General features: G+C 37.1%; 1 protein-coding gene across 5 annotated transcripts in view; it reads left to right on the forward strand.

The window, feature by feature from the left end:
- ARNT (aryl hydrocarbon receptor nuclear translocator) overlaps nt 1-24,462 on the forward strand; it is a 72,052-nt gene that overhangs the window by 13,300 nt on the left and 34,290 nt on the right. For all 5 annotated transcript variants that reach the window (XM_059138226.1, XM_059138225.1, XM_059138227.1 and 2 more), the window contains 4 exons: nt 6,543-6,654; nt 14,955-14,999; nt 20,780-20,824; nt 23,992-24,036. In XM_059138226.1, coding sequence (XP_058994209.1) covers nt 6,543-6,654; nt 14,955-14,999; nt 20,780-20,824; nt 23,992-24,036 — 247 coding nt within the window. The remainder of the gene's footprint in view (nt 1-6,542; nt 6,655-14,954; nt 15,000-20,779; nt 20,825-23,991; nt 24,037-24,462) is intronic.

The following is a 24,462-nucleotide window of genomic DNA, read 5'->3' on the forward strand; positions in this document are numbered from 1 at the left end:
AGCAGGCCTCCCCATGAGCAGGGAGCCGGACGCAGGGATGGATCCCAGGACCCTGGGATCATGACCTGAGCCAAAGGCAGACACTTAATGACTGAGCCACCCACGCACCCGAGACTGCTTTTTTAATGTTGAGTTTTGAGTTTCTTTTTTATATTCTGGATATAAGTCCTTTCCTTCAGTGTTTTCTGCCACTCCGTTACTTGTCTTTTCATCTTCTTGCAGTCACTCACAGACTAAAAGTTTTTAATTTTAATGAAATCCAATCTATCAGTTTTACTGTTAATGGATCATTCTTTTGGTGCCAAATCTAAGTACTCTGCCTAGGCCTAGATCCTGAAGATTTTCTCCTCCCCGCCCCACAATGTTACATAGTTTTTACATTGACATAGTGATCCATTCTGATGAATTTTTATATAAAGGGCAGAACTTAGGTTGAGGTTCAGTTTTTTCATCTACAGTTGTCCTGTTGCTCTAGCACCATTTGTTGAAAAGATGATCTTTCCTCTGTTGAATTGTTTTTGCACTTTTGTCAGAAATCATTTGGGCATATTTGTATCGGTCTGTTTCTGGGTTCCATTGCTCTGTGTCTGTCCCTCTGCCAAGACTCCATACTTTTGATTACCATAAATCTTTTTGATTACCATAAAGCCTTGAAATTGGGTAGACTGATTCCTGCCACTCTTCTTCATCAAAATTGTTTTTAGCTATTAGTTTCTTTACCTTTCCTTAAAAATTTTTAGAATTATCTTGTTTGTAAAAACATCTTGGTAGAATTTTGATAAGAATCACATTAAGCCTGTGTATCAATTTGAAGAAAATTGACATCTTTATGTTGAGTTCGAATTCATGAGCATGGTGTATCTCTCTATTAGATCTGTGATTTCTTTTATCAGTGTTGTGTTTTCAGCATACAAGTCCTGTGATGTTTGTTGTATTTTTTTCTTTTTTAAGTGATTACAAATAGCTTTTTTATTTTTTAAAAATATTTTATTTTATTTATTTGACAGAGAGACATTGAGAGATGGAATACAAGCAGGGGGAGTGGGAGAGGGAGAAGCAGGCTTCCCACTGAGTAGGGAGCATGATGATGTGGGGCTCATTCCCAGAATCCTGGGATCATGACCCAAGTGAAGGCAGACATTTAACGACTGAGCCACCCAGGGGACCCTAAAAGGTTTATTTTATTTATATTTCCTTAAAGATTTTATTCATTTGAGAGAGAGAGCAAGGGAGAGCATGAGTTGGGGAGGGGCAGAAGGAAAAGCAGACTCCCTGCATAGCAGAGAGGCTGATAGGAGGCTCAGTCCCAGCAACCAGGGATCATGACCTGAGCGGATGGTAGATGCCTAACCAACTGAGCCACCCAGGCACCCCATGATTTATTTATTTATTTTAGAGAAAGTGTGAGCAGGAGCAGGGGAAGGAGGAGAAAGAGAATCCTCAGATAGATTCCCTAGTGAGTGCGAAGCCTAATGCAGAGCTTGATCCGAGGACCCTGAGATGGTGAACTGAAGTCAAAACTAAGAGTTGGCGGCTTAATCTGGCTGAGCCACCCAGGCATCCCTGTAGGTAGATTGGTATTTTAAATTTTGGTGTCTACTAGTTGCTAATATATATAGAAGCAGTTTAATCTTGTATCATTCAGTTTTATTGGAATCACTTACTTGCTGGTGAGTTGTTTTGATAGATTACTTAGAATTATCTACAAAGATAGTTATGCCATCTGTGAATGGGGATAGTTTTATTTCTTCCTTTTTGATCTTTATGCCTTTTGTTTCCTTTTCTTGCATTTTTTGCACTGGCTAGGATTTCCCACAATATGTTTGAATAAGTGATAAGAGGGAACATTCTTGCTTTCTTCCCAATCATAAAAGGATTGTCTTTCACAATTAAGTATTAACTTGAGGCCTTTTTTTCTCTTTTTTCTTTCTTTCTTTCTTTCTCTCTCTCTTTTTTTTTGTTGTTGTTGTTGTTTGTTGTTTTGGGGTTTTTGGAGGGGTAGATTCTTTTTTCAGGTTGAAGACATTTCCCTCTATTTTTATTTTTCTGATCTTTTTTTTTTAAGTTAGGAATGGTTGTTGGTTTTTATCAAATGCTTTCTTGCTTAAGTTGATATGATCATGTTATTTTTATTCTTTAACTTATTAATATGGTGGATTATGTTGATTATTAGATATTGAACCAGTTGGCTTTATTTGGTCATGTTATATAATTCTTTTGCATATTGCTCAATTTTATTTGCTAATATTAAGAATTTTTATCTGTTTTCATGACGAATATTGATCTCTAGTTTTTTTTGTCCGTTTGCTTTGTTTTTGTAGTGATTTTGTCTGTTTCGGTACCAGGGTAATTCTGGCCTTGTAAAAATTGGTGTCTTCTTTCTCAACCAGTTTCTGGAGGAGATTGTGTAGAACTGATAATAATTTTTTTAATGTTTGGTAGAATTCTCCTTCTGGACCTGGAGATATCTTTTTTGAGAGTTTTAAAATTATGGATTCAGCAGCACCTGGGTGGCTCTGTTGTTAAGCGTCTGCCTTAGGCTCAGGTCATGATCCCAGTGTTCTGGGATCAAGCCCCACATTGGGCTCCCTTCTTGGTGGGAAGCCTGCTTCTCCCTCTTCCACTTCCCCTGTTTGTGTTCCCTCTCTTGCTATCTCTGTCAAGAAAATAAATAAAATCTTAAAAAAATATATGGATTCAATTTCCTAATATTTATGGGGCTATTTACATCATCTGATTTTTATTGGGTCTGTGTTTTTTCAAAGAACTGGCCTATTTTGTCTCAGTTGTCAAATTTATGTTTGTAAGTCATTCCTAGTATTATTACTTCTCTCTAATTTCTTTGAGGTCTGTAGTGATATCTGTCTTTTCGTTTTTTATTTTATTTTTTCTCTTTTCATTTCTGATATTGGTAGTTTTTTGTGTGTTTGTTTTTGTTTATGTTTTTCCTTGTCTTGCCATTTTGGGGATCTATTTAAAGAACTAGCTTTTGATTTTATTTTTTTTTTAAGTATTTTTCTGTTTTCAAATTCATTGATTTATGTTGTCTATTCCTTCATTTTGTTTGCTTTGGGTTTATTTTGTTCTTTATCTAGGTGCTTGAAACAGCCATAGATGATTGACTTGACTTTTCCTTTATTCCAGTGTTAGCATTTTAGTGCTATAAAATTTTCCCTGAGTACAGTTTTTGCTGCATTTCACAAATTTTAACTATCTTGCATTTTAATTTGCATTTTAGTTCTGTTTTTTCTTAATTTCATTTGAGACTTCTGTTTTGACTCATTGATTACTTAGAAATGTGTCGTTTAGTGTCCAAGTGTTGGTGATTTTTCTGTTACCTGTTACTGAGTTCTAATTTTATTCCCTTTTAGTTGGAGAATATAAGCTTTGATTTCATTCTTGTAAATTTGTTTAGGCTTGATGGTCCAGGATATATCTATCTTGGTTTATATTCTGGGGACACCTGAAAAGAAGGTATACCTGCTATTATGGGGTAGAGTCAGTAAATCTTAATTAGTTGGTTGAGGGTGTCATTGAGATCTTTTGTCTTTGCCGATTTTCTAATTGTTCTGTTAGTTGAATGAGGAATGTCAAAGTCTTCAGCTACAATCATTTTCTTGTTTCTGTTTTATCGGTTTTTGTTTAACAGATATTTGCAGCTCTCTTGTTTAGTGCATAGCTGCCAAGTGTCTTCTTGGTGGCTTGCACATTATATAATGCGCTTTGTTTCTGGTCATTTTATTTGCTTTGGAATTTATCTGATTATTATTAATATAGCTACTCTTGCTTTTGTTTGGTAAGTGTTTATATGATGTATGTCTTTTCATCCTTTAACTTTCAACCTGTCTCTACTGTTACATATGAAGCAACTTGTAGACTGGGCCATATTGTTTTGTTTGTTCTGCTAATCTCTTTATATTAATTGGTATATTTAGACCATTTACATTTAATAAATTTTTTTATGTTAGGGCGTAAGTCTGCTGTTTTCTTTTTCATTTGTTTGTTTTGGTTTTAGCTTCTCTATATTTTTCTCTGCCTTCCTGTAGGTTATTTGAACTTTTTAAAAAGATTTTATTTATTTATTTATTTATTTATTTGACAGAGAGAGAGAGATCACAAGTAGGCAGAGAGACAGGCAAAGAGAGAGGGGGAAGCAGACTCCCTGATAAGCAGAGAGCTGATTATGGGGCTCAGTCCCAGAACCCTGAGATCATGACTTCAGCCCAAGGCAGATGCTCAACCTATTGAGCCACCCAGGGGCCCCTTGAACATTTTTTAGAATTCCATTTTGAGGAGTGCTTGGCTGGCTCAGCTGGAAGAGTATGTGACTCTTGATATTGGGGTTGTGGGTTTGAGCCCCACGTTGGGTGTAGGGATCACCAATATATTTATGTAAACCTTAAAAGAGTAAAATAAATAAAAGTAAAATCTTAAAAAGAATTGCATTTTGATTTATTTGTAATGTTTGCTGGTGTACCTCCTTGTATAGTTTTCCAGGTTATTGCTCCCCTTGTATAGCTTTCCAGGTAATTGCTGGAGTGGACATTGCATTATATATCATAATATCACAGTGTATGGGTGGTGTCATTTTACCACTTTAAGTGTTAACATCTTACCTCCCTTTATAATCCCCATTCGTAATTTAATTGTCATAAATATCTCCTCTGTATACATTCAGAAACATGTCAGACAGTGTTGTATTTTTTGCCTCTGCCAGCAAATGTAATTTAGAAAATTAAAAAAAAAAAAAAGGAAAGCCTATGATTTTACCCATATTTTTGCATACTGTGTTTTTATTTCTTGATATGTATTGATGTGTTCCAAAATTCCTTGTTTTATAATTTCTTCCCTGTTTAGAGAATTTTGTTTAGCCATTTTTTAAGGATAGGTTTGCTGGTTGCAAGTTCTCCATAGTTTTAGGTCATCAGAGTGTGTTGATTTCCCCTTCACTCCTAAGTGATCTTTTCACTGGTTGCAGGATTCTGGGTTGACAGTACTTTTTTCCCCAAAACTTAAAAGCTATCATGCCACATTCTTTTTGCCTCCATGATTTCAGATAAAACATCTGCTGTTTGAAATATTTTTCTTTTGTAGGTAAGGTGTCATTTTTCTCTAGCTACTTCCAAAACTTATCTTTAGTTTTTTAGACATTTGTGATCTGTGTTGGAATGCAATTCTTTAGGTTATGCTTTTGGAGTTTACTCAAATTCTTCAATCTGTAGGTTACATCTCTTGCCAAATTTGAGAAATTTTCAGACATCATTTTTCAGCTTTGCCCTCTTTCTCTTCTTTCCTAGTATTCTAATGTGTAATTTCTAGTGTTCTGCCTTCCATTTCACTGGTTCTTCTCTTTGTTCTCTCTATTCTGCTATTGAATCAATCTCCTTAATTTTTTATTTCAGTTATTTTTCACTTCTAAAATTTCTGTGTGATTCTTCTTTTTACCCTATTTCTTTGTTGAGACTGTTTCTTTGCTGAGGCTTTCAACTGTATTAATAATTACTGAAGCATTTTTATCATGACTTCTTTTAAAGTCTTTGTTAGATAATTCTAACATCTGTGTCATATCATTGTTATTTTTCATTCAGTTTGAGATCTTCTTGGTTCTTGGTATGATGAGTGGTTTTCTTTCTTAAAATTAAAGTTTGAATATTTTTGTATTTGAGTATTTTTGTACTGTGTGATATTGGATCTTTTTTTTTTTTTTAATGATTTATTTGTGAGAGAGTGGGAGTGAGAGCAGGTGTGTACACAGGCAGGTGAGGCTGCAGACAAGAGGGAGAGGCAGGCTCCCCGCTGAGCAAGGACCCTAGGATCACGAGCTGAGCTGAAGGCAGATGCTTAACTAGCTGAGCCATCCAAGCATCCCAGATGCCTGGATCTTATTTAAACCTGTTTTAGCTGGCTTTCACTGATGCCTCTTTGGGAGAGGAAAGGAGAATATTGCTTTGTTATTGCTAGGTGGAGTTAGAATTCCATTTATTTTGGGTTCTATATTGCATGAGTAAAATGTATAAGACTGATTGTGTGTGTGTGTTTTAGATCAGCATTATGTCACTATCACAAGCTTTTAAAAGTGAAGGCTGCAGGGGCGCCTGGGTGGCTCAGTGGGTTAAGCCTCTGCCTTCAGCTCAGGTCATGATCTCAGGGTTCTGGGATCAAGTCCTGCATCGGGCTCTTTGCTTGGTGGGGGGCCTGCTTCCTCCTCTCTCTCTCTGCCTGCCTCTCTGCCTACTTGTGATCTCTCTCTGTCAAATAAATAAATAAAATCTTAAAAAAAGTGAAGGCTGCAGTTAGAATATAGTACTCTCTCTTCCAAACTCTGTGAAGCAGGGGAAACTGAAGTACAGGGAATGTATGCTTTCACCAGTGTAAGAATTCAAGAAGAGCAATCTGGATATGAGCATTTGGGTTTTCTAGCAAGCCGCTGGGACTTCGTCTATACCTTGAGTCTTCTAGCAAACTCGGTGATGATGATGATTATCATTATCAGGAGAAAGGACTGTCTTTCTTACATGTATATTTCTATTTTTCTTTGATAGAAATGACATCAGATGTACCATCACTGGGTCCAGCCATTGCCTCAGGAAACCCTGGGCCTGGGATTCAAGGTGGAGGAGCCATTGTCCACAGGGCTATTAAGCGGCGACCAGGGTGAGTTTGGGTATTGTATCATGAATGGCTTTCCTACAAGCCAGCCTGATTTAATTAGTGGCTGAATCCTCTTTGCTATGCCCAGTCCTCTCATTTCAACTGTTTACTAACTACAGTGCTGTCAGATACCGCTCTTTAGTCTCTGGATTTTTTTCCTTATACAGAATTACTGTTTTTATCTAAGTTTCTTATATGCAGGTTTAAAAAAAATTTTTTTTTAATTTTATTTTTTATTAAGATTTTTACTTTAATTACTGTATAATTAACATACAGAGTTATATTAGTTTCAGGTGTATAATACAGTGACTCAGCAATTCTATACATAATTACTACTCAGGTGCTCATCATGACAAATATACTCTTAATCCCCTTTACCTATTTAACCCATTCCCCCCCACCTTCCCTCTGATGTGCTTTATTTTATTTTATTTATTTATTTATTTATTTATTTAAAGATTTTATTTATTTATTTGATAGAGAGAGATCACAAGTAGATGGAAAGGCAGGCAGAGAGAGAGAGAGAGAGATGGAAGCAGGCTCCCTGCTGAGCAGAGAGCCCGATGCGGGACTCGATCCCAGGACCCTGAGATCATGACCTGAGCCGAAGGCAGCGGCTTAACCCACTGAGCCACCCTGGCGCCCTGATGTGCTTTATTTTAAATGAATACCCTCAGTTAAAGTTTTTTTTTTCTTTTAATAAGAGCATTTTAAAACAATTTTTTATTTTTTATAAACATATATTTTTATTCCCAGGGGTACAGGTCTGTGAATCGCCAGGTTTACACACTTCACAGCACTCAAAAGCACATACCCTCCCCAATGTCCATAACCCCACCCCCCTTCTCCCAATAAGAGCATTTCTTATTTGAAGCATGCTTTAGAATACATGGTTCTAAAAGGTATATGTAAAACAATCCATCCAAGAAAAATAGAATACATGTTTTCTTCAAGTACACACAGAACAAACCCCTGGTTAAATCACATAAAAAGTAGCATAACAAATACTACAAATTTAAGAGACCAAAATCATACCAAGTGTATTTTCCAACCACAATGGTACAAAACTAAAGATCAACAATAAAGGTGGAGAATGTGCAATGTAAATATGAAATATTTATTATGTAGAGTGCCTCGGTGGCTCAGTCATTAAGCATATGCCTTCAGCTCGGGTCGTGATCCCAGGACCCTCGGATAAAGCCCGGCATTGGGCTTCCTACTTGATAGGAAGCCTGCTTCTCCCTCTCATACTTCCCTGCTTGTGTTCCCTCTCTGGCTGTCTCTCTATCAAATAAATAAGATCTTAAAAAAAAAATGTAATATGTGAAGAAAGACAACTATCATATGATCTCCCTGATATGAGGAAGTGGTAATACAACATGGAGGCTTAAGTGGGTAGAAGAAGAATAAATGAAACAAGATGGGATTGGGAGGGAGACAAACCATAAGTGACTCTTAATCTCACAAAACAAACTGAGGGTTGCCAGGGGGAGGGGGTTTGGGAGAAGGGGGTGGGATTATGGACATTGGGGAGGGTATGTGATTTGGTGAGTGCTGTGAAGTGTGTAAACCTGGTGATTCACAGACCTGTACCCCTGGGGATAAAAATATATGTTTATAAAAAAAAAATGTAATATGTGAAAATTAAATAACACATTACTGCACAAGCAGTGGGCCAAATAAGAAATCAAACAGCAAGTCAAAATATGACTCAAAACAAAACAGTATTCTAAAACCTGTGGGATACAATGAAAACAGATGATAGAATGAAATTTATGCTATAAATGCCTATAAAAGGACTCAAATAAACAAGGTAACATTATAGCATAAGGAACTAGAAAATGAATAAATAGCTGACATCTAGTAGAGGAGGGAAATGACAAAGAAAAGTCAGAAATAAATAAGAGACCAGAATAAACAATAACATAACATTGAAAGTAGTGACGAGGGCTGCCTGGGTGGCTCAGTGGGTTAAGCCTCTGCCTTTGGCTCAAGTCATGTTCTCAGTGTCTTGGGATTGAGCCCTGCTTTGGGCTCCCTGCTCAGCAGAGAGTCTGCTTCCCCCTTTCTCTCTGCCTGCCTCTCTGCCTACTTGTGATCTCTCTTTCTCTGTATCAAATAACTAAATAAAGTCTTAAAAAAAAGAAAGTAGTGACCAGTTTTTACAAAAAAAAAAAAAATTAGCAGTGCTTTAAATTAATTAAGAAAAAAAGGAGACTCAAAAATCAAAATGAGAACCAAAATGGAAGGGAAACAATACAATAGATAACCACAGAAATACATAGTGTGATAACAGATTACCATAATCATGTACTGACAAACCCGATAAAAAAGTAACTTCTTAAAAATGCACAAGTTACCAAGATTCAATCATGAATCTTGAATCTAAGAAGTAGAAAATATCCTTAAACCAATACATGAATGAAAGCCGAATTAGGTATCAAAAATTTCCCAGCACAAAAAACCGGGCACATGGCTTCATTGGCGAACCCCACAAAAATTTAAAAAATAATAATGACGATCTTTATCAGAATCTTACAATTAATGGAATAGAGAGATCACATTCACAGGCATTCCATGAGGCTAGTACTACCCTGATAAGAAAGCAGAACTAAAAGAATGCAAGAACCTAGGAGTCTGCTTTGTTTCTGTATTGTTCCTCCAACTTTCTTTGACATCTATTTGATGTTTCTCCACCCTCTCACTTTCAATCTGCAGGTGTCTTTAGTTCTAAAATAAGGCTCTTGTAGGCAGCATATAGTTGGATCTTGTTTTTTTTTTTTAAGATTTTTTATTTATTTGTCAGAGTGAGCGCGCACAGGCAGACAGAGTGGCAGGCAGAGGCAGAGGGAGAAGCAGGCTCCCTGCTGAGCAAGGAGCCCGATGTGGGACTCAATCCCAGGACGCTGGGATCATGACCAGAGCCTAAGGCAGCTGCTTAACCAACTGAGCCACCCAGGCGTCCCTGGGTCTTGTTTTTTTAATCCATTCTGATACCCTGTATCATCTGATTGGAATGTTAAGTCGATTTTCATTTGAAATAATCATTGATAAATATGTATTTATAACTATTTTATATTTTGTTATAGTTCTTTTGTTGTTTCTGGAGATTTTCCCTGATCCTTTCTTGTCTTTGTCACCTTTGGTCTCTGCTCTGCACTCATCAGTTTGATATTTCTTGCAGGCCTGGTTTAGTGGTCACAACCTCCTTTAATTTTTGTTTGGGGAACTCTTCTTTATCACTTCTCTTCTGAATGATAGCCTTGCTGGATAGAGAGTATTCTTGGCTGTAGATTTTTCCAGTCAACACTTTGAATATATCATGCCTCTCTTTTGGCTTGCGAAGTTTCTGTTGAGAAATCCTCTGTAGCCTTACAGGTTTTCCCTTGTAAGTTAAGGACTTCTTTTGTCTTGCTGCTTTTAAGATTTTTTTTATTAGTATAATTTGTGCATTACTCTTTTTTAAAGAGATTTGTTTATAAAGATTGATTTATTTAGGGGAGAGAGGGAGTGTGTGCGCATGGGGGGCAGAGCAGAGGGAGAGAATCTTCTCTGATGAGCTGTGAGCCTGATTCTGGGCTCCATCCCATGACCCATGGCTTGAGCTGAAACCAAGAGTAGGACGCCCAAGTGATTGAGCCACTGAGATGCCGCAAGTAAATAAATAAATCTTAAAAAAAAAAAAAAAAAAAAAAAAGGCCTGGGAGAATGGGTAGTATTTTGTCCACTTTTTTTGTTGTTCTTAAATTTCTCATTTTGTTTTTTCTTTTTTCTTTTTTTTTTTTTAAGATTTTACTTATTTGACAGACAGAGATCACAAGTAGGTAGAGAGGCAGGCTGAGAGAGAGGAGAAAGCAGGCTTCCCGCTGAGCAGAGCCCCCAAAGTGGGGCTCGATCCCAGGACCCTGGGATCCTGACGTGAGCCAAAGGCAGAGGCTTTAACCCATTGAGACACCCAGGCACCCTTTTGTTTTCTTTTTTAAAAATTACGTAGTTAAGGGGTACCTGCATGACTCAGTTGGTTGAGTGTCCAGATTGATTTCATCTTGAGTCGTGATCTTATGGTCATGAGATGGGGCTTCGCAATGGGCCTGAGCCTGCTTGAGATTCTCTGTTGTTTTTCTCTCTCTCCTCCCCCTGCTCACACATTCATGCTAGCTTTCTCTCTCTCTCTCAAAAAGAAAAATTCTGTAGCTAATATAGCTAATCTTTAATTTCACCAGCTAATAATAATGCAGGAGCCATCCTTGGGTTTATTTGGTAACATGAGTAACATACTGAGACTTGCTATGTGTCCAAGAGTTTTACACATTTTAATTCATTGTTTGATATGAATTTGGGGAGGTTGGTTTTAGAGTTCACTCTCTTAAACAACAATGTTATGGTTATGTATAATAGCAAACAATTAGAAGCACTATAAATTTCAAAATTAGAAGATTGGTTGAGTAAATTATAGTTATTTGAAATGGAATTCTATACAGCTATTGGAAGTGACAAGTATATATCAGTACAGAAAAATGTTCTCAGTATGTTGGGAGGTTACAGTTTTTGTAACATACTTCTCTGTCAGAAATAAATATGTGTAATGTGTGTGTAGCAAAACTGAAAGGATACTTAACTTACCAAATTTCTGGATGATGAGATTATGGAAACTTGTTTTTATTTTCAGATTTTCTAAAATGAATAGGTATTATTGGTAATCAGGAAAATATATTAAAAGTAGTAATATGTATTCTTTTATTTATTTTTAATTTCATTTATTTTTTAATTTAAACCTGTTAATTAACATGTAATGTATTACTGGTTTCAGAGGGAGAAGTCAGTCATTCATCAGTCTTATACCCAGTGTTCATTACATCACATGTCCTCCTTAGTGTCCATCACCCAGTTACCCCATTCTCCCACTCCTCAACCCTCCAGCAACCCTCAGTTTGTTTCCTATGTTTAAGAGTATCTTATGGCTTGTCTCCCTCTGTGATTTCATCTTGTTTTATTTTTTCCTCCCTTCCCCAATGATCCTGTTTTGTTTCTTAAATTCCACATATCAGTGAGATCATATGATAATTATCTTTTTCTGATTGACTTATTTGACTTAGCTTAATACCGTCTAGTTCCATCTACATCATTGCAAATGCTTGCTTTTTTTTTTTTTTTTTTTTTTTTTTTGGTGGCTGCATAATACTCTATTGTACATATATACCACATCTTTATTCATTCATCTGTCGACGGACATCTGGGTTCTTTCCATAGTTTGGCTGTTGTGGACATTGCTGCTATAAACATTGGGGTGCAAGTGCCCCTTTGGATCACTACATTTGTATCTTTGCACCCAGTAATGCAATTGCTGGGTGGTCGTAGGGTAGGTCTATTTTCACCTTTTTGAGGAACCTCCATACTGTTTTCCAGAGTGGCTGCACCAGCTTGCAGTCCCACAAACAGTTTAAGAGGATTCCCTCTTCTCCATGTCCTCGCCAACATCTGTCATCTCCTGACTCATTGATTGTAGCCATTCTGACTGGTGTGAGGTGGTTCTCTCATTGTGGTTTTTGATTTGTGTTGTCCCGATGCTGAGCGGTGTTGAGCATTTTTTCATGTGTCAGTTGGCCATTTGTATGTCTTTGAAGAAATATCTGTTCATGTCTTCTGCCCATTTCTTGATTGGATTATTTGTTCTTTGGGTGTTAAGTTTGATAAGTTCTTTATAGATTATGAACACTATCCCTTTATCTGGTATGTCGTTTGCAGATATTTTCTCCCATTTGTTGTCTGTCTTTTGGTTTTGTCCACTGTTTCTTTGCTGTGCAAAAGCTTTTTATTTTGATGAAGTCCCAATAGTTCATTTTTGCATTTGTTTCTCTTGCCTTTGGAGATGGGTCTAGCAAGAATTTGCTATGGCCAAGGTCACAGAGGTTGTTGCCTGTATTCTTCTCTGGGATTTTGATGGATTCCTGTCTCACGTTTAGCTCTTTCATCTGTTTTGAGTTCATTTTTGTGTGTGGTATACGGAACGGTCCAGTTTCATTCTGCATGTGGCTGTCCAATTTTCCCAGCACCATTTCTTGAAGAGACTGTCTTTTTTCCATTGGATATTCTTTCCTGTTTTGTCAGAGATCAGTTGACCATAGAATTGAGGGTCCATTTCTGGGCTCTCTTATTCTGTTCCATTGATCTATGTGTCTGTTTTTGCACCACTACCATACTGTCTTGATGATTACAGTTTTGCAATAGAGCTTGAGGTCCAGAATTGTGATGCCACAGTTTGATTTTCTTTTTCAACATTCCTTTGGCTATTTGGGGTCTTTTCTGGTTCCATACAAATTTTAGGATTATTTTTTCCAGGTCTGTGAAGAAAGTTGATGGTATTTTGATAGGGATTGCATTGAATGTATAGATTGCTCTAGGTAGCATCGACATTTTAACAATTTTTTTCTTCCAGTCCCTGAGAATGGAACATTTTTCCATTTCTTTGTGTCTTTCTCAGTTTCTTTTATGAGTGTTCTATAGTTTTCTGAGTACAGATCACTTGCCTCTTAGGTTAGTTTTATTCCCAGGTATTTTATAGTTTGGGTGCAACTCTAAATGGGATTGACTCCTTAAAAGAATATACATTCTTTTATTTTTTTATTTTATTTATTTTTTAAAAAGATTTTATTTATTTATTTATTTATTTGACAGGCAGAGATCACAATTAGGCAGAGAGGCAGGCAGAGAGAGAGAGAGAGAGAGAGAGAGGAGGAAGCAGGCTCCCTGCCAAGCAAAGAGCCTGATGTGGGGCTCAATCCCAGGACACTAGAATCAGGACCTGAGCCGAAGGCAGAAGCTTTAACCCACTGAGCCACCCAGGCACCCAAGAATACACATTCTTTTAAATAAAGACTGGAAAATAGAAAGAAAGAAGAATAGCGATAATCTTACTACCCCATCATCTCCTATACGTTTTTTAGTATAATTTCTTCATTCTTTATATGTAGATCTTCTTAGTAGTTGTAATCTGTAATTATACAGTTTTTTATAGCCTGGTCTTTCCACCTAACCATCTGTAACCTTTTTTTTCATATTGTTAAATATTTTATAAAAGCATGATTTTTAAGTTACATAAAGGGATGTACTCAGTTCCTATTTTGGGATATTTAAGTTGTTTTAAAGATTTTGCTGTTATATGTAATGCTCAGTGAACATCTTTGTACATAAATTTTTTTTTCTCTTTTTAGTCTTTTTTTTAGGGTAGTTTCTTAGAAATGGAGTTACCAGGTGAATTTTGACTAGTAATTAGGGGGCTACAGGGAGGAAGAGGAATGAACATTTTCAGGATTGACGCTGTGTACTTCATATGTAATCCATTTAGAGACTCATAATGTTAGGTTATAAGGCTAGTAGAGATGCCAAGAGTGATCACTGGGATGAGGTGGTAATATTTTGGTTCAGTAGAGTAGAGATTAATAGGAGGTTGGCCTACCTTGTTACCTATAATCTTCCCTAATATTCCCTAATCCCCTGAATATGCTAAATGTCTTACAGCATATTGCTTATGCTCCTCACATGGTGCTTTCCTATTCTCATTTGTTTTGTATTTATTTTGTATTTGCGTAGAGAGTCCCTTGAGAGTAAGTCTCTTATTTTTCCTCTCATCTAGCAAGTCTTTAATGTAGCATATGCTACATGTTTATTAGATGTGTGATGTAAAGAATCATTGATTAGTAACCTTATGAGATCTTACATTGGTCTCTTTTGTAACATCACTGTTTTAGAATATGTTTCAGAAGTCTAGTAACATAGCTTAGACTATAGAATTGAAAAATGGACCTGACTTAATAATTTTTTTATTTTCATTTTTGAGTGGATTCCTGTTTCTTTGGTAGAGGTTGTACTCTGATATAAAATTTTGCCAAAGGTGGACTGCCAACTTAGGAAAATGTTAGGTAGCACAGACTCTTTTTTTTTTTAAAGATTTTATTTATTTACTTGAGAGAGAGCATGAATGAGGAGAAGGTCAGAGAGAGAAGCAGACTCCCCATGGAGCCGGGAGTCCGATGCAGGACTCGATCCCGGGACTCCAGGATCATGACCCGAGCCGAAGGCATCGTCCAACCAACTGAGCCACCCAGGCGTCCCTAGCACAGACTCTTTTGATTGCCCAGTTTGGTAAAAGGGGGAAGTCACATATCTTCATTTGACTTCTGTCCACTTCCTGTTTTCCTTCTTCTATTTGGGTAGGTGTTCAGATAACTTGTGGGTTGAGAATTTTTAATGTCTTACTGTTCTGTGTCAATGAGCTTATAATATTTATTGTTGGCTTTACCCAGGTTGGATTTTGATGATGAAGGAGAAGGGAACAGTAAATTTTTGAGGTAAGATTTTAAATTTTTTTCTCTAGATTTCTGATATTAAGAATTAGTTCATGATCTTTATATTTCTGACTTGCAATATTTTTGTCCTTAGGCCTGAGGTAAGTGCTTTATCCAAAACTAAAGTTTCCTATTATATTATACTTCCTAAAGTTTTCAAACATTTTTTTAATGGTTCTAGTGAAGAGAGGGCAGAGAATTTCCAAAACCCTCTGTTACAGTTAGTTGCTGTGTGGTTTAAAAACAACAATTTATTATTTCTCAAAATGCTGCGGATTGACTGGATGGTTATTTTGTTTTCTTCGTGGTCTTTTATCCTTAAGGAGGTCAGACTGAGTTTCTTTATTATTTATTTTTTTTTTAAAGATTTTATTTATTTGTTTATTTGACAGAGATCACAAGTAGGCAGAGAGGCAGGCAGAGAGAAAGGAAGGGAAGCCGACTTCCCGCTGAGCAGAGAGCTCGATGCGAGGCTCGATCCCAGAACCCCAGGATCATGACCTGAGCTGAAGGCAGAGGCCTTAACCCACTGATCCACTCAAGCTCCCCAGACTGAGTTTCTTTATATGCCAGTGTCTACAATCTGAAGGGCAAGTCCCATTCTAAATGCTTATCAAGCCTCTGCTTTGTATTGACATTTGCTAGTTTCCATTGGCTAAAGCAAATTTTATGTCCCAAGTCCTGAGTCACTGTGTTAGGAAGCTAAGGTGTAATTCATTGGGGGGTCATTAATGTACTTTTCATACTTTCTCATACCTGTTGACTTCTACAGAGCAAGAATTAGAAATTGTATCCTTGAATGATGAATCTTCTGGAGTACTGAAAATGGACTTTTTGATACATTGATGGAGGAGTTCTTTCAGAGAAGGGAAATATTTATTCCTGTTAAAGACCCATTATTTGGCTTTGTTTCTAAGTAAGGAAAACAGTAAGAGTCAAAGAAAGGAAGATAATGTTGACTGGAACCTGCCATTTTTCCTTTGCAAAGTTGAAAATATTACCTAGGTGGGTCTACGTTGTTGAGTAACAAATATTTAATAAAGAAGCCCTATTTAAAAAAAGCCATTATTTTATTATATGAATGTCCAGATTTGATTTGTCTTATTAACTAGATCTTAAAAAGTAATATATTTTGGGACGCCTGGGTGGCTCAGTTGGTAGGACAACTGCTTTCGGCTCAGGTCATGATCCCAGAGTCCCGGGATCGAGTCCCACATCAGGCTCCCAGCTCCATGGGGAGTCTTCTTCTCCCTCTGACCTTCTCCCCTCTCATGCTCTTTCTCACTGCCTCTCTCTCAAATAAATAAATATCTTTAAAAAAAAAAAAGTAATATATTTTATAAGTTTTTAAATAGTGCGAAGTTATGTGTAGTTCAGGCCTGTTTTCCTTTCTACTTTAGACCCTTCCCCTTAGACAACTACAGTTTCCAGTTTATTGAGTATCCTTCAGAAATATTCAGTACATAGATAAGTATATTAAAATGTATATGTGTTACATACATTCATAATGTCCTCGGTTTTTGTTTTTGCATGGAGGATGTCTATATTGTAAATTCCTTGCCGTTGTTTAGTTTTACAATGCTTAAGTTCTGTCAAGGACATCTGGGTTTTTTCTCATTTTAGTATTTTTATTTAGGCTTATATTTCTCACTACTAACTCGTTGCTGAACCCTACCAGATACTCTTGAAAACAACTGTAACTTGGCTACCATAAAGAAGTAGTTGCAGAGCACTGGAGAAAATAATTCTCCAAGAGAGCTCTTGAGACTTAGTGAGTATTAATAAATGTGAAGAGGGAAAGATATTTCAATTTGGGAGGAAGGATAGATATATTTTTTTAAGATTTTATTTTTTTTATTTGTCAGAGAGAGAGAATGCACCCAAGCAGGGGGAGCATCAGGCAGAAGGAGAAGTAGGCTCCCTGCGGAGCCTGATTTTGGACTCCATCCCAGGATATTGGGATCATGACCTGAGCTGAAGTCAGATACCCAACCAAATGAGCCACCAGGTGTCCCACTTTTTAAAACAGTTCTAGGAGGGGCGCATGGGTGGCTCTGTGGGTTAAGTCTCTGCCTTCAGCTCAGGTCATGATTCCAGTGTCCTGGGGTCGAGGCTTGCATCAGGATCTCTGCTCAGCAGGGAGTCTGTTTCCTCTTCTCTCTCTGCCTGCCTCTCTGCCTACTTGTGATAGATCTCTCTCTCTCTCTCAAATAAATAAATAAATAAAATCTTTTAAAAAATAAAATAAAGGGGCGCCTGGGTGGCTCAGTGGGTTAAGCCGCTGCCTTCGGCTCAGGTCATGATCTCAGGGTCCTGGGATCGAGTCCCGCATCGGGCTCTCTGCTCGGCAGGGAGCCTGCTTCCTTCTCTCTCTCTCTGCCTGCCTCTCAGTGTACTTGTAATTTCTCTCTGTCAAATAAATAAATAAAATCTAAAAAAAAAATAATAATAATAAAATAAAATAAAATAAAAACAGTTATGGGAATTCTTCCAATTTGGAATCCCTAATTATAATGATAAATGCTATTGGTGGGACCGAATTGTGCATATGCATGGCATATAGGTAACCACTCGTCTTTATTTTCCTTTTTTTTTTTGAAGACTTTATTTATTAGAGAGAGAGAGACAATGAGAGAGGGAACATAAGCAGAGGGAGTGGGAAAGGGAAACGCAGGCTCCCTGCGGATCCAGGACCCTGGGAGTCTGACCTCAGCCAAAGGCAGATGCTTAACTGACCTCAGCCAAAGGCAGATGCTTAACTGAGCCAGCCAGGTGCCCCACCACTAGTCTTATTTATACTTCTCACTTAGCTCTGGCCCTGAGTCACTGTCTTCATTTCCACAAAATCTAGTAGTCACAAACTATATACAGATCAGTTCATTTGTTCTTTCCCCAGCCACAAAAAAAGACTGTCACAATCATTTTACCTAGTGGGTCATGATACCTGAGAGAGACATCACAAAATTTATCTTCTTTTAAAATTTATTTATTTATTTATTTATTTTTAAGATTTTATTTATTTATTTGACAGAGAGAGATCACAAGTAGGCAGAGAGGCTGGCAGAGAGAGAGAGAGGAGGAAGCCGACTCCCTGCTGAGCAGAGAGCCCGATGCGGGACTCGATCCCAGGACCCTGAGATCATGACCTGAGCCGAAGGCAGCGGCTTAACCCACTGAGCCACCCAGGCGCCCTAAAATTTATTTACTTTTTAAACAGTTGGAATTTTTCCTCTCTGGTCAGTGTGTGAAAACCTTATTTGCACTGTGTCCATAAGTCAGCACTAAATTTCTTTGGTGGATGCTACTTTTGAAAGTTGTAATTTATCATATGTTTTCATTGATTTGTTCAAATGTCATTTTGTTATATTCTCCAGACACCTACAAAATCATTTTTTAAAAGATTTTTTTTAAATTTATTTGACAGAGATAACAAGTAGACAGAGAAGCAGGCAGAGAAAGAGGAGAAAGTGGGCTCCCTGCTGAGCAGAGAGCCTGATGCAGGGCTCAATCCCAGGACCCTGAGATCATGACCTGAGCTGAAGGCAGAGACTTAATCCACTGAGCCACCCAGGCGCCCCTAAAAAATCATTTTTAATAATATAAAGGCTTAGAAACTCCAGGTGCATTGTGAGAGTTACTAGTGTTCACAGTAGTGCTTCTCAACCTTAATGTGTATACAAAGCCATATGGGGTTTCTTGTTAAGGTCAAGATTCCAATTCAGTAGGTATGGACTGGCTCAGTTGATAAAGCACGTGTCTCTTGATCTTGGGGTTGTGAATTCAAGCCCCACATTGGGTTTAGAGATTATGTTAAAAAAAGGTAATTCGGTAGGCCAGGGATAGGGCCCAGGGCCCTGTGTTCTGATTGATTTCTGGAACCTGCTTCCAGCCAAGGATCTAGAAGACTCATTCTTGAGATTCAAAGTTAATATGTAAATTAAGGTCTCTCTTTTCACTTTAGGTTACATGTTTCACTAGGAGTTAGTAGCATCTGATTTAAAGCATATTTCGTGTCCTAGGAACAAACCATTTGTTCTTGAGCTGGAATTCATTTACATTTCCATGGATTTGCCCATTCTTCTCTGCTTTCTTGTTATTTTCAAAATCTGAAAATTCTTGGGGTTGGATTAGTTGAGGATTTACAGCCGGTAAAGGAGCAGTATAAATTTTGACTCTAATGTAATATCTGGTTTAACTGCAAATTTTGTGAGACTTTTTGTGAGACTTATTATTTCCCAAAAGCACTTTCTGCCCAAAGTTGATAGATCTTTGCTATATCCTGTGGCAGTAAGAAGAAAATTTAGATCATCCAGAGAGTAGTTTTTTTTTTTACTTTAAGATTTTCCTCCCTCAGTAATTCCTATAGTTTCCGTATTTAGCAGATACGATTTATTGGTTTATTAAGTACAAGTTGTTGGGATGAATGGATTGTGTTTCCTTGATCAGAGAGATAAAAAACATTGTTTATGTCATAATTTCAAGCTATCTCTTAAAACTTTCTGTGCATCAAAGAAAACAGTGAAAAGATAGCCCATGTAAGGGAGAAAATATTTGCAAATCATGTATCTGATAAGAGATTAATCTCTATAATAATATTAAGAACTACCACAACTCAATAAAAAAAAACCTGATTAAAAATTGGCAAACCACTTGAATCAACATTTTTTTCAAAGAAGATATGCAGAAGGCCAACAAACATATGAAAAGATGTTCAGCATCACTAATCATTAGAGAAATGCAAATTGAAACAACAATGAGATACCACTTCACATCCATGATGATGGGCACCATCATAGAAATAGAAGATAAGTGTTGGGTAAGGATGTGAAAAAGTGGGAACCCTTGTGCACTATTGGTTGGAATGTAAATTGTAAATTTAACCACTCTGGAAAACAGTATGAAGATTCCTCAAAAAATCAAAAACAGAATCACCATATGATTCAACAACCCCGCTTCTGGTTATAAATACCCAAAATAATTCAAACAGGGTCTTAGATATTTGCACACTCATGTGCACTTCCCATTTTCACAATAGCCAAGAGGTGGAAGCAACCAAATATCTATTGACAGATGAATGCATAAAGAAAATGTGGCATATATGTCCAGTGGAATATTGTTCAGACTTAAAAAGGAAGGAAATCCTGACATGTGCTACAACATGGATGAATGTTGAGGACATTATACTAAGTAAAATAAGCCAGTCACAGAATGACTATATGTAATCTCACTTACATGAGATATCTGAAGTAGTCAAAATTAGAGAGTACAGTAATGGTTACTAGCAACTGAGGGTCAGGTGGGGAGCAGGTGGGAAGATGATGTTTAGTGTATATAGAATTTCAGTTTTGCAAGATTAGAAAGTTCTATACATCTCTTGCACAACAATGTAAATACAGTTAGCACTACTTGAATAGTACTCTAAAAATTGGTTAAGATGGTAAATTTTGTGTTCCATGTTTTTTTGCCATAATTAAAACACAACTATCCCTAACCTCAGAGTAGTGTTGACCAGGCAGTCAGCTGTGCCCTCATGAGATCATCATCTTTTTTTTTTGGAGTGTCTGATAAGTAAGGGTAAAGGAGAATATCAGAATCCTGACAAATAATAGTCATGGCTTTCTTAAGTTCTTTTGTATGGTATTACTATCTCTTTTGCTTTGCGATGCTTTTCCATTGGATTTTTCCCCCCCTGTTGAATATTTTTACTCCTTTCTAGTTTTCATTTCAGATGAAGTAGATATAACAAGTATAATGCTTTGGGCTAACCTTATTTTTCTTTTTAGGTGTGACGATGATCAGATGTCTAATGATAAGGAGCGGTTTGCCAGGTAATATAATAGAACATCTTGGGCCATGTTGTGGGACCAGGCAGCTCAGGCGTATGGAGTTTAATTTGATCTCATTAGGAGTTAATTACTGTGTCCAGTCTTTCTCATACTCTGAAAGCTGACAAAATTTTGTATGAAAGTTACTGTTTATGTTCAGGTAACATGGCTTCAAACTAATGGCACAATTTACACAATGTTTTTATGTATATGATAAGCAGCTATACATTGCGCTTGCTGGGTGTCCACAGGAACACAAGTTACAGATTTAATGGTTGCATTCATTATTAAATGGTTCCACAAACTCTGTACAGATAATAGTTTTCCTTTAAAAATTGCAACAGGGGGGCGCCTGGGTGGCTCAGTGGGTTAAAGCCTCTGTCTTCAGCTCAGGTCATGATCCCAGGGTCCTGGGATCGAGCCCCGCATCGGGCTCTCTGCTCTGCAGGGAGCCTGCCCCCCCTGCCATGTTCTCTCTCTGCCTGTCTCTATGCCTACTTGTGATCTCTGTCAAATAAATAAATAAAATCTTTTTAAAAAAATTGCAACAGGAACAATTTTTGTGGAGATGAATTTTGATTGCAATAAATGTATTTAAATTTTATTAAGATTTTGAAAAATGCTTTGCTTTTTATTTATAAGTCCTTCTCAACTCAGATGTACAAAGTTGAGGATTTATAAATAAAAAGCAAAGTATTTTTTTTTTAGAAAGTTCATTCTGTATATTTTAAATAGTAAGTTAGTTTGTTTTTTAAAAATGGAGTTTGTAGCCACCTTAGAAAAATGAATAATCAAAAATCCAGAGCTTAACTGAGTACTTATATTTATTGTAGATGTTGCTAGTCTGGGGACTATACCTTGAGAACCACTGATGTAGAAGGCTAAGAAATTCCAGTCATAGTAGCTTATAACTGTCTGAAGCCATCATGGGCTTCGAATAAAAGATTTATTTTATTTTATTTTTTAAAGATTTTATTTATTTATTTGACAGAGAGACAGCGAGAGAGGGAATACAAGCAGGGGAGTGGGGGAGGGAGAAGCAGGCTTCCCACAGAGCAGGGAGCCCAATGTGGGGCTTGAGCCCAGTACCCTGGGACCATGACCTGAGCCAAAGGCAGATGCCCAATGACTGAGCCAGCAAGGTGCCCCCTGAATAACAGATTTTGATAAATAAAATGCATATGGGATCTTCTCTAATAGCAGTGTATAAGATGGATTAAAGAGAAGCACTATAGTCAGGGAAATAGATGCAAGGGTGAATAATAAGATAGCTATCAAATCATGAGTGCCTGGGATAGAGTGGAGGCAGTGGCAATAGGAAAGGAATGGATTTAAGAGATTTTCAAATAATTTATTTATTGAAATAGATACTTATAAATACTTTAGGGTATATACCATCTCTAAAATGAGAAGTTAATTATAGATATTTGGGGAATAGTTTTTCAAGCTGCCCTGTAAAGTCAAGCCATCATGGGCATCTGGCTGGCTCAGTCAGTAGAACATCTAGCTCCTATTCTTAGGGTCCTGAATTCAGGCCCCACATTGGGTTTTGAGATTACTTAAATAAATCAATTTTTTAAAAAATGAAAAAAAGAATGACAGTCAAGTCATCAGATAGTACTGGTCATGCAGGTTAACAGTTTCTTGATTAAAATTCCAAAAGTCTCTATGAAGACATGACCTGAATTATTTTAGTTTTCATTTGTCCTACTTAATATAAATATTTAGACATTCACGTATTTCACTTAGAGATACTAGAATGGTTAAAGGATTATGGATTTGTAATAGTAGGAGTAGTAATAATAGGAATTTTAGATATTTAAGTTTCTTAAACAACTTATTCCTGTAGGAGATGAAGGGTAGCTGCGCGGGGGGAGAGAAAGAGGTGGAGAGAGAGAGAGAATATGAATGAATTCTAAGCAGTCTCCACACCAAGCACAGAGCCTGTTGTTGGGCTCCATCTCACCATCCTGAGATTGTGACCAGAGCCAAAACCAAGATTCGGACCCTTAACTGACTGCGCCACTCGGGTGCCCCTGTACATATCACTTTTAATAATGAAATATTAGTGTTTAGGCTGTTCATATGTCATACTTAGATGTTATATTAGTGTTTTAGGCTGTTCATATGTCATACTTAGATGTTTCATTTGAGGCTTCTTAATCTATATTTATATCTATATATATATTGTTTTTCATGGAATTGATACTGATATACTGGCCTACCAACACCTTGATGTTTCTTTAGTTGCCACCCACTCTTACAATTTTCAGTCTTCCAGAAAAATTTAGTGGTAATCCTTTGTAGCCCCCTCCAGGGGAGGGGGAGTTGGCACTGGGGATTCAGTAGTTTTAGGGCTTTACTGCAAAGAAATGGGAGAGTGAATAAATAGAAATTTACTACTTCAGTATCAAACCAATGATAGGGGATGTGCCAGAAATCTAATTCTTAAGTTTTATTTATATAATTTCAGTTATGTTGTCTGTGAGTGCATGTGTGTGTCTGCATGTTACAGAGAGATTGTATTTGTGATAATTTGACATTCTTATCATGATTTACTCTTTGATTTTTTTTTTCATTATAGGATAGCATATGTGGGGGCACCTGGGTGGTTCAGTTGGCTAAATGGCTGACTCTTCATTCATGATCTCGGGGTTATGGGATCGAGCCCTGTGTCAGGCTCTGTGCTATTCTCCTTCTCCCTCCTGCATCTTCCCCCCACCTCAAATAAATAAATCTTAAAAAAATAAAAAAAGAATAACATATGTGGGTATCACTATATTTCCAGATTGGGAGCAATGTGTGAGAATATATTCTCTTGTTTGGTTCTTGTTCAAACTATTTATTGTTGGTCTCTACAGAGATTGATTGGCAAAATACTTTCTGTGTTCAGACTACATTAATTTATAATGAATATTGGCCTTGCTTTTATGTCAACCTTTGTCCTGTAAGTTACTTTTTCTTTATCCTAACAAATGGCTTTGTAAAGTTATGAGCAAGATTTCTGTCCATGTTTTAATTTTCCCTTCTCTGCATCTGTTTTGTTCTATCTCCTTTTTTCGTTCCTTTCTCCTCTCTACTTCCTTCCATCAGTCTATCCATCCATCCATCTTTATTTTTTTCTTTCTTTTTATTTTAATTTTAGCTTAGTTCATTAATTCTATTTTTAGGTCGGATGATGAGCAGAGCTCTGCGGATAAAGAGAGACTCGCCAGGTAGGAGAACAGTGTCTTTAAGCATGATGAAGCAGATGATACTGCTTTTTCCTTTTTCTTACTCTGCTCTTTTCTTCCCCCTTCTCTTTGTGTTTTTCCTTATCTGTGGCAAGAGAGGACAAGATTTTTTAGAAGTTTGTGTGTAACAGGAACTTTGGCCTCCCCCATCAGAAAGTGGGTGAGTTGAGGGATTTACTAAGGAATTTAAGAAATTGCTATTAGTTTTATAGTTTCTCTTTCTTTCTTTATCTCAGCACTGTTTCACAGAATAAAAGGCTTTAGAAGCAGGGCAGTGGTGCCAGTTGGTGCTTTAACAGGGGCATACTTTTTTATCAGAAGACTAATAAGTATATCTATGTTTGCAGTTGGTTCCCACTATTTAGGCCTTAGCATTTATTCTATACCTCTCTAGAAAGCATACCTTTT

This window comes from Mustela lutreola, chromosome 10 (assembly GCF_030435805.1).
Source record: "Mustela lutreola isolate mMusLut2 chromosome 10, mMusLut2.pri, whole genome shotgun sequence".
Lineage (NCBI taxonomy): Eukaryota > Metazoa > Chordata > Mammalia > Carnivora > Mustelidae > Mustela > Mustela lutreola.